The 10,505-nt window shown below is 36.6% G+C and overlaps 1 protein-coding gene across 1 annotated transcript in view; it reads right to left on the minus strand.

Annotated features, from left to right (window-relative positions):
- Nucleotides 1–9,815, minus strand: part of SGTB (small glutamine-rich tetratricopeptide repeat (TPR)-containing, beta) — a 16,989-nt gene extending 7,174 nt beyond the window's left edge. Inside the window, exons 1-5 of the mRNA XM_008947416.1 lie at nucleotides 9,716–9,815; nucleotides 4,593–4,696; nucleotides 3,770–3,839; nucleotides 2,600–2,699; nucleotides 367–471 (exon numbers count right to left, since the gene is read on the minus strand). Of these exons, the coding sequence (XP_008945664.1) occupies nucleotides 367–471; nucleotides 2,600–2,699; nucleotides 3,770–3,839; nucleotides 4,593–4,696; nucleotides 9,716–9,815 (479 nt within the window). The remainder of the gene's footprint in view (nucleotides 1–366; nucleotides 472–2,599; nucleotides 2,700–3,769; nucleotides 3,840–4,592; nucleotides 4,697–9,715) is intronic.
- Nucleotides 9,816–10,505: the final 690 nt, after the last annotated feature.

Genomic DNA, 10,505 nt, shown 5'->3' on the forward strand with positions numbered 1-10,505 from the left:
CCCAGTGCTTTTAGGATTCTGTTCTCTAACAGCATCACTAACAGATTCACTGTTCCAAGTGAAGAATTTTGATTACTCATCGCTAGGCAGGAGGTAGAAAAAACACATCATGACTTTCTAAACTAAATTTTCAAAGCTGATAATGAAAAAAAAAGAAATTGCAAACTGATAAAATCTGATATGAAAATGCTAAGATCAACCACATATTACAACTTACAGCTTCATAGGGCCATCTTCACAAAACTGCTACACTTTGAGAACAGGAATGTCTGCTGAGTAAAACAACCTAGCTCTACTTATTTCAGGAAACCTGTGGGGATTTTACACTTGGTTCTTCCATGTTTACTCAGATTTGTATTAGCTTACCCCATTCTCCCATATGCTTTGCTGTACTTTGGATCTATTGCTATGGCTCTCTCACAGTCCTTTATTGCTTCACGGTAGTTGTTGAGCTTACTTTGAGCAGCAGCCCTAAGAGAAGACAGGAAGGGAGAGAGCTTTGTCAAAAAAAACCCAAAACAATAAAATAAAAAAGCTCCAAGCTTAGATATTCACATGTCCATGACTAACTTTAGACTTGTTTAATCTTACTGATTTTTCATTCACTACTTAGGCAATCCCTCAACTTTCCTCAGCTAAGCAGGACAAGCAAATATTCTGAATTAATCTGTTCTTAAGTGCACCGCTAGACCAGAGATTTCGAGAACACACTCTCACCGGTGAAGACACAGAGGACAAACAGTTTTAAAGAACTGGTTTAGGTCCAGCATGTGACTATGCTCAAAATACATAAAACCTATTACAAGAAGTAAAGCTCTCAAGTAGCAGTTTACACAAAATAATTCAAGTAGAAGTGTTTTAGACAATTGGCTTTCTCCAGCAAGAAGTATAGTTTTGCTGCCATTCAAGGGAATGCTTTGAATTTTCCACGCTAAGTTTTTTAGCAGGCAACTCATGCTTGCAGGTAAATCTCTGAAATAATAAACTACAATTTCTTCTCTACACCAGAGAAATACTAGGTGTTGTAAGCATTTACACAACAAGATTAAAGACTTGCCCAAATTAAAAATCACATTGGAACAGATTAATAATCAAAGCATCCCCAGTTTGAAAGGTCTCAAAACACTGTAAGTTGTTCTTCCTTGATTAAAAAAAAAAACTATAGTAGAAATTGCAGTATTTCCATTGCATAAAGCATTCTTTTTTTATTAAGAATGCTAGATGCTACAGTCATCACTATATTCATCCTTCCTCCTGTGATAACCTCCAAATTGCGTGTTTTTTTCTGACCTTGCGTAAAATACTTTCTGAATGGGACTATTTAGATTTTTTTTTAAATATTTAGGGCCTCATAACAGTTGTCCAACTCCACAGATGCCAGTGAAGATGTGTATATATAAAAGCTGGGGACAATGCTTAGTCTCTCACATGTTTGAATAGAAAATGTTTTTTCCATGTTTACAAAAAAATTGAATGGCCAGATAAAACTTCAAAGGCATCCTGGGTCTCTCTTTTTCTCACTGCTGAGTGAAAAGCAACACAGTTGAAGGCAATCATCTCTATAATGGGCTTAAGCCCATTCTACTGAGGAAACGTTCAGTGATTTTGGGAAGCTTTTGAATCTGTCTTTTATCTCCCTTTTATACCTAAAATCACTTAAGTGATGAGTTTTCTCATGGAACATAAATTATTCACACTTTGATCTGCCATCTTGGAAATGTAACATATTAGTAGACTGCACATTTCCTTCCTCTTTATGCTTGCCATGAAGCACTGAAACTTCCACTTGTATTTATCACAAGCTAAACACTGGAGTAATGGAAGCACAGCTCCAAACCCAGAAAAATCCACTGGGTACAGTGCCATGAGGCCAGACTGACAGCACTTAAGTTAATATATCCTTCTGGTAACAGAGGCACTGAAGTGTGTAGAGCAGCGTGGCTCTAGAGGCAGGACAGTTCCAGAAGGGCTCAGGACTATGCTGCCTCTGCTCTTATGCTGGTCTCCTGGGCAGCACGCTGAGGAAGCTTACTTGTGCTACTTCTTTCCTGTTAACACACCCTCCAGCCTTCATCTGCTCCCATGTCACTGTGTCTTCATTATGCTGAAGAACAGATTACACAACAAAACTCTAACAGCCTTGTTATTTTTCAACAGGTCATGCATAAAAATGCTGAGTATCTATACAATGCTTGAAATATCCAAAAATGGTATTCCCATGTTGATATTTTTTCCAGGGAAGGTCAATACTAGGGGAAACAGACAGGCAGCTGAGTCACTACAACACCAGACAAAAAGGCTCTTACTGCTCTCAACAGACTGGGAATCACAGCCTATGTTACAATTTAATGCAGACAACCTAACTCTCAAAAACCTGATCTCAAATGTTATAATTAATTTTAAAGCCCATATTACACCTTTAACGGAAACAGGCTGAACAAGCTCACTTTTGCTTCAGATCTTTTATAAATTTAACCTGATAAATTTCTGAATAGTGGGGTTTCCTAGCCTCATGCTGTCTTGATATACTTCATCATTTGTCTCCAAATTAATGTTAATGAAGTTCAGGAATGAAAAGTGTCTATTATTTTGTTTTTACCTGTTGCAGTAATAGACTGCGTTGTTTGGATCCAATTCTATAGCCCTACTATAACAATCCACTGCAGCCCCATAATTTTCTTCCTTCATATGATTATTACCTGAAATAAATTATAAAAAGCTCTTAAGTAGTTAAAAGATACAGTGCTATGAATGAAAGAAATAGAGCAGCCATATTATAGCAATCTATGTAAGGTAGTTATGACTGCACTTTCTTAAGAGCTAATGAGCAACTTCAGCAATTAGGAAAACTTACTTTCAGAGCCAGTAACGGACAACATTCATGACTACAGGCAACCAGTTTTAAGGTAAGACAGACGAGGAACTCATTCTCAAAAACAGTAGAACTTTTTCCCCATCTTTATCCTGAAATCTTTGAGATGATGACAGCTGCCTTGCAATTAGAAACTTACTTTTCCAATAAAACTGAAATATCTGAAAATCCAACAGGTCATATAAAATGTAATTTATTAATTGCCACCTGATAACATTTCGCATCAGTTATCAGTGCCACATGCCTTTCTTCTTCCCCCTTCTTTTTTGGGGGAAATAAAATGGATTCCTTCTTGGGTAGTATTATCGAAGACTTCTATGGTACAGCTGCTTTTCCTCACATAACAGCAACAACATCTATCAAAAGGAAAATAAACAACTGGCTTTTCTGCCATTTTTATAAAGCACACAGATTACTTCACATCTGCAAAATACTAACCCTAGTAAGTTCACAGGAATTTTTCTATGGGCTTCAGCTGCGTCAGCCTTTTACCCATGTTTTAATAGTCAGCTAGCACATAATCCTTGGCATCACAAAACCTTTTTGATATAAAGTAGAAACTTCTATAGCAATTCCATGGACAAATACATTTATAATATACTGAACAAAAACTGTTCATTCTTTAAAGCTTCTACCACTCAGGAATGTTGCCAAGGACTTCACATGCTATTCTTTACTTTTTAAGCAACCTCCTGAGCCAGAGAATTGAATGTATTTCCTTAAACCCCATGTGAAGGAAATCACTTGTGCCTCTTACAACACAACCACCACCAGAGAAAGTAAGCTTAAGCTTTTCTGTGGGAAGTCTGTTGCACAGCTGCTATACTATCACTATCCATGATAAACCAAAAATCTTAATAAAAGCATAAGATGTTTATTCCTATGTTTATTACAAACCTTCATCCTTCAGTTGGTCAGCCTTTTCAACATCCTCTGGTAAATTATCTGAGAGAGGCAGCATGTCATTCTGCATGTAAAAAAAACCAATTTTTTTCATTAAAATATAAGGCCTGACTTTATTAAAAAATTCTTTCATCCTAGGCAGCACTGTATCAACAAGCAACCAGGTTTTCTGTAGTGTAGAGAAGTATGAAAGAACTAAACACCACTAAAGCCTCCTTAGAAAGATAGCTTGATTCCTATTACTAAAAACACTTATGGCTCACCACATGTTTTAAGGAAGCCAAAGGAAAGAGCACTGCTATGTCTCTTCATTCTTGGCTTTCCTACTTCTGAGTCTCCTATTTGCCATTTTGGTGGTTCCTGTGCTTCCTGTACTGGGGATGCCAGATAACACTTAGTATCAGCACAGATATTTGAAGTTTCATTTTAAGGTTAGTGTTCATGTTTTTTAAAACTGAACAACTAACTTATACCTAGAAGGGAGGGAGAAGCATCTGCAAACTACAAATGACCTCAAGCACTTCACAGATATTTACCTGCAGAAATTGCAACATGCTTAAATGAAGGATCAAATCCTGCATGTGAGAATGAGACATCTACTGCTTAGTCATTTTCTGTATGACTTGTCCTTGTCTAGATGAAATTGGTTCCTCTCACTGCCCCAAAAGATTCTCACTCTGCTAGCTTTTATGGAAATTTCACTTTTCTTAAGTTTCCACATTATTTTGACATGTGCAGCACTTTAAGGCTGTGTATACAATATGAAATCCTAGCAGCTACTGACAGAGAGACTCTAGAATCTAAATTAAATTCTTACCTTGTGAAAAGAATTTGTGAACATTTCTATTAAATGCTGTGGAGGTGCAAGATGAGTATCATCCAGGCTGATCTTAAACACAGTTTCCAGACACTGAATTGCAACTTACAAAGGGGAGACAAAAAAAAAAAGTCACCAGTGTTTCTATAGAAGCCTCATTTCAGTAGTTTTTCTATAAAGCTGTGACTCACTTCCTATTCAGTAAAAGCAGCTCTTCAGAACATATCCTAGAACAGAGGGAGGCTACTGGACCCCCACAGAATTGACTTGCTGAAAGCTAGTATAAGCTATACAGAACTCATACATAGTTCAGCCATTTTTAAACCAATTTAAAACTTTTGTTTCAATCCTTTCAATCACTGAATGTCTTTTGCAGAAACAATGTAAAAATGTGAAGATTTAACTGAAGCACCACAATTCATAATACGACTATGCATGTGTGATACATGGACCTCAAAACACCACAACTGCCATATATCTGTGTGGCATAATAGTCAGAAGAAAATGGCTTATCTTTACTGTAAGGAATAAAGGCAAGATATTTAGTACTCTTAACTGGTTTGGGAGCAAAATATATTCATTTGAAGACATTAAAATCCTTCATTAATCACAAGCCTTTATCTTACAAAGGATATCTATCTGCAGTATCCTTTCATGTGTTCTGTTATGTAAGGACTAAATGGCCCCACCAAACCTGCAATAATGCCAATACACCTGCAGTAGCCAGTTATAAAAGAAGTAGAGCCAAACAGTTAACTGAAGTTTTAAATGTGCTCACATAAATTTGCAAAAGAAAATCAATGGCAATTACTATATACAATTCTGTGTATATATATATTCAGTTAATTACAGTATCTCAAATTTTATCATTATTTTCTCTGCCATCTTGAGAATCGAACAGAATGGTTTTATTAAGGTATATCAAAAAGTTTTAGACTGAAAACTGAGAAGGAACAAAGAAAAGTTTTTGTAAAGTCTAGTTTGAACAGAAAAATGACACTTTTACTTGAAAATGCAGATAACCAGATGTAGCTGAATGCAAATTAAGTATCAGTAAAAACTGAATCTTAGAATTTAAATTGAAATTCAGTCCTATATTAATGTAATAAAGATAATTTGAATTCTTATTTGCATTATAAAGTATCTAAACACTGACCCCAAATTATAAAAGTAAAATTACTGAAAGTAAATAACAGTAACATCAGTGGGAGGAGCCTATTTTCTACATCACAGCTGGAAGAAAGGGGGAAGAAGTAGACTTGTAAAATAAACAGTAAAACCTGGAAGATGTAAATTTTTTTAAAACTCTGATAACATACAATAGAAATTACTCAAAAAAAGTCAGCTATAATACAAAATTAATGTGGATAACATGTAGCAATTGAATACATTACTACGTATGCATACAGCTTGCTCCTATAACCTATACATGCCAAAAATGTATCAATTTTCTGGGCTCTAAATTAGCCAACAAGAGTGTTAAAGGATTTGGGTTAAACTTTGTCTCCTGCTGTGTAGAAAACTTAAGTTCTTGCAAAGTAAGTACCGATTATGCTGAATTCTGAATTGCGTATTAATAGTACTTATTAACAGGCCTATCATAAAATCAGTGGCATTATGTAACCTTTTTTCCCCCCCTTATATGACTTAATAAAAAGCCACTTGCCATCGTATACTTACAAATGAAAGTGGTAGGCATATGCAAAGTTATTTTCACACAAAGGCATTCGCTTTCCCAAATGCCTCACACCATTTGTAGTTTTCCATAAGTTTAAAATATAGCCCACTCTCCTTTACCTTTATCAAAGCATTAAGTCTGTGACACCAACTCTATCATAAAGGAGATTTTTGCAAAGTGCAGCAGCATAAATTGCTCTTAAATTAATTCTGATCATAGTATTACTACTAGTAAGCACTCCCATAAAATAATCAGTTGTTTCAGTGATCTCCCACATTTCTCTTTGTAACTCAAAAATGGAATTTATAATCCTTATAATGTATCTATCACAGATAGAACAAAACCAGAGGCTCTCACGGGATGAATCCATAGGTTAGAATAAAAACCACTGGTTAACATGCAGGCCAACAACACAAACCTGTATAAACGTAAATGTAGACAAAACAGAAACTTTTCCAAATCAGAAAATGTATTAAGTTCTGACAGGATCAATAACTACCCTGTTTTAATGTGAGATCAGAACCTGACCCCAGAAAAGTTAAAGGCTTGAAGACTTGTTTTTGTCTGGAAAGTATCTCAAGAGACTTGGACTGCCAGCACCTCACCACCCCATTATCACAGTGAGGCCCTGTCAGCTGTGGCAAGCTCAGTATCTTCTGTGAGCTGGGAAAGGCTCGCTGCACCACGTAAGCTATTGATCTTAAGAATCCTCCCATGCCCAATTTCAAAGGCCAAAGTTACCTCTTCTCTGGCTCAGCACACCAAACTCGACAGAGCTCTTGGATTCTTTGCTGTCCAGGCCAGAGCTGCAGGCAACATCAAAGCATCCCAGCAGACATGCAGGCCATTGATCACTGAATAACGAAAATTAATGGGGCCACTGAGGCCCCTTTAGTACTCAGTATCTTCTTATTTCATCTTAAACATAACCTTCCTCATCTCAAGTATTACATGCTTCCCTTGCCTTACGGAGTGCATTCCATTGTTTTGGAAACACTGCCTTAAGAGAAATTCATTGCTATGCATTGATCTGTAGACATAAGGAAAAAATAGATAAATCACAGCCTTGTGTACATTGTAGAGAGGTTCTGCTTTAATCCCACACAAATAGGTGCTATAGACAAGGAAAAACACACAGAAACTGTAAACAGAAAAAAGAAATAACTCATTTAAAAACCTTGTCTAAAATAAAACTTGGAAGAAATGAAGTTTCTAGTTCACAGCACAAAGCTGAGCATTAACCACTACAGACATCACTGCTCTAGATCCCAGGATGTAGGGGAGTATATTTCTCTGGTCTACCTTCTGATTACTCTGCTTTCTTAAAGTAAGGCATTTTTATTCATCAGGTAAGTATGAAATCCCTTGAGGAAATTTACAGCATCACTGACATTGCTATATAATACAAACATGCAGAATGCATGTTATCAACATAAATGGACTTTGACTACATGCTAAACTTTCTATTTTGATAAAGTCTCAATTTTATCTCTCATATTCTAGCTCTTTTTGCCCTCCTCGACCCCCCTTTTTTTTCTGTGGGGAATGGGAACTGTCTAAATTAGTTCCTGACACAGACACTTAATCACTTAGTGTTTGATCTTTTCATAGACACCAAGTAGATATGTAAGGTACCAACAAAAAACGTTAGTCAAATCTGTTTATCCTGTGTGTCTTCACCTACCATTAAACACTTCAATGGGTGGGACTTGGGTGACTCTGCTACTCCACAGGCACGAAAGATATTTTGCACAACTAAAATGAGTCAATTATTCAGAACGCCTGCCTCCCATCCTCTAACACACAGCATATGGCACCATGCTTTTGGCAGGGTACAGCTCTAAAATTAGGATTTCATATCCGTATTAAAATGGTAAATTTTACATCAGTGTTTAAGCACAATTGAGGTTTTATAATATTTTTTGCTCAGAAAACAGTGTCTTAGAATTGATTCCTTCATGTAGACATAAGCTAAGACTGCTCTAAGACATGTCATCATGTAAATTTTCAGCCATAACCCAATGTTTCAGTTTTATTATGAAAACACAGGGAATACTATTTATCTCTCATTATGTGATTTCCAAAAACATTGCTTTCTTTCATCAGCTGAACATCAACCTAACCTGAATCAGGTTAAATTCATATATGACTATTACCTTTCAAATGTACAAAATGCTCCAGGTTCTTATGTAAAATCAAATCCCTTGGCTTTTATGCTTTAGGGAGTATCCTTTGAGTATCACGATACAAATGCTTCTTTCTTGCTTACGACAGTGAACAACTACACTGTAAAACCAGTAGATACCAGAAGGAAGCACACTCCAGGTTTCTAAGTTTATGCCTCTCAGAAGCTGGTCTTGCTTTGCAGCTCAGGGAATTCTACTGCCCATACCTCATATTTCAGGTAACTCATCAATCAGCTGGCTGGATGTTGCTCATTGCACTACTGCTCCTGGGCCTCTCCCTCTTACTTCAAAATTCCTCCTTCGGTAGGGTGATACATCCAAAGCCTGCCTACAACAGTGCAGTAGCCTTCAAAACAGATGCTATGAAAAGCTCATTACAGAATTAAGACTTTTTGTTATCCTCTCACTTAATTCCGCATTGTGATACCAGCCGCCATGAAGTCTCCAGGAATTAAGGAAAAGAAATAGGAGCAGTACAAAGGAGAAAGACAGATACTGTGATGTTACAGACTTAAAGAATGTCTGTCAACAAAGGAATACATAGAGAAATCCATCGTTCTGTATCTACTTCTACACATAGATGGACCTGGATGTGTAATACAAACTATACCATACGGAAAATACTCACCACTATACGCTCTTTGGAATCATTAGTTGAGGTAAAAATAAATGCAAAGCATTATTTTCTTTTCTGTATTCTTTGGAAATAAAGAACATAAGACAAAGAATATTCTCCTTCATAAATTACACAGAATTCTTGCAAGTAGGAAACAAGAGTTCTTCCCATATACCAAAGCAAATACACAGTAGTTGTTCTACTTCCTCCATGGCCAGCACACATATTACCAGACACAATGCAGAAAGAAACCAAACAAACACAAAGAGAAAAAGAATCAGCAGCAAAAATTTGTGGAACACATACACAAATCTTTACTGTGGTCTGCATTATAACACTGCTTAACTTGATCCGATGCGAAGTGTCTGCTGCTCAAAATAAAGGTTATATGCATTTTAACTCTGGAACATTTTTTAAGTTAGAGAAGTTTTAAAATAATCTCAGAAATGTTAAGATCATTATCTTATTCACAGACAAAATCTGGTGGCAGTTTCAGTTGGGTCATTCCAGTTACTTTCTATAATAATATACATCAAGGAATTTAACCCGTGTAGTGTTAAATACAGTACATATACACAGGTATCTTTATACATATATATACACACACACAGACACATACACATAAGCACCTTTTATCACTTACCTTCCAAGCTTTCCTGTTCATCCGGAGTGAAAGTATCCATCTGACTCTGTTCTCTCAAGAAGTGGATGACTGCATAAACCAAGCGTTTGACTGATGACATTTTGAAATTTATGAGTTTCTCCTATGCCTGAAAATTCAACAGGATTTCTTACTTCAGAAAAACAAATTACTAGAGTATTCCAACCTCCCACAGCCTCAGTAAGAAGCACACACAATACAGAATAGGTTATTCTTCACCAGAAAGCCAAATAAAGTGGTGCCTTGAAACAAGTAGTTGAATTGTATAGATTAGGGAAAAGTACAATCAGCTAGTCTAACCAAAAGAGCACCGATTTCCACAGATTTATTCCCATAGGAGGAGTTCATTGAGGCTAAAATAGTGTAATGATTTTTTTTTTTTTTAATAGGTTGGATTCTATTTTTAAGACACATGCACTTGGAAGCAGGAGCACATGCTGAAGTAAAACTCAATTTAAGAGCCGCACTGAAAAATTTCACACAAAGAAGCACGCTTTAATAAAAACTATTCTATTGCCTGACGTGGTGCCGCTGAACCATTTACAGTCGCTTTGGACAAAAAACTGGTACACGGTGACCTCAGTGCCCACTTGCGACGAGTGACACTGACGGCTCAGTCTGATTCGCACCCAGCATCAGCTGGCAGTTACGTAACTTTGAGGAAAATTTTAGCCCCAACTTTCCAAGTTATTTTTCCTTAAACCGTTTCGATTTAAAAGGGCGAAACCTCACGTGCCTCCAGCGGACACAGAGTAAGAAGGCGCGTTAAAGG

The sequence above is a fragment of the Merops nubicus genome, unplaced genomic scaffold (assembly GCF_000691845.1).
Source record: "Merops nubicus isolate BGI_N331 unplaced genomic scaffold, ASM69184v1 scaffold30819, whole genome shotgun sequence".
Classification (NCBI taxonomy): domain Eukaryota; kingdom Metazoa; phylum Chordata; class Aves; order Coraciiformes; family Meropidae; genus Merops; species Merops nubicus.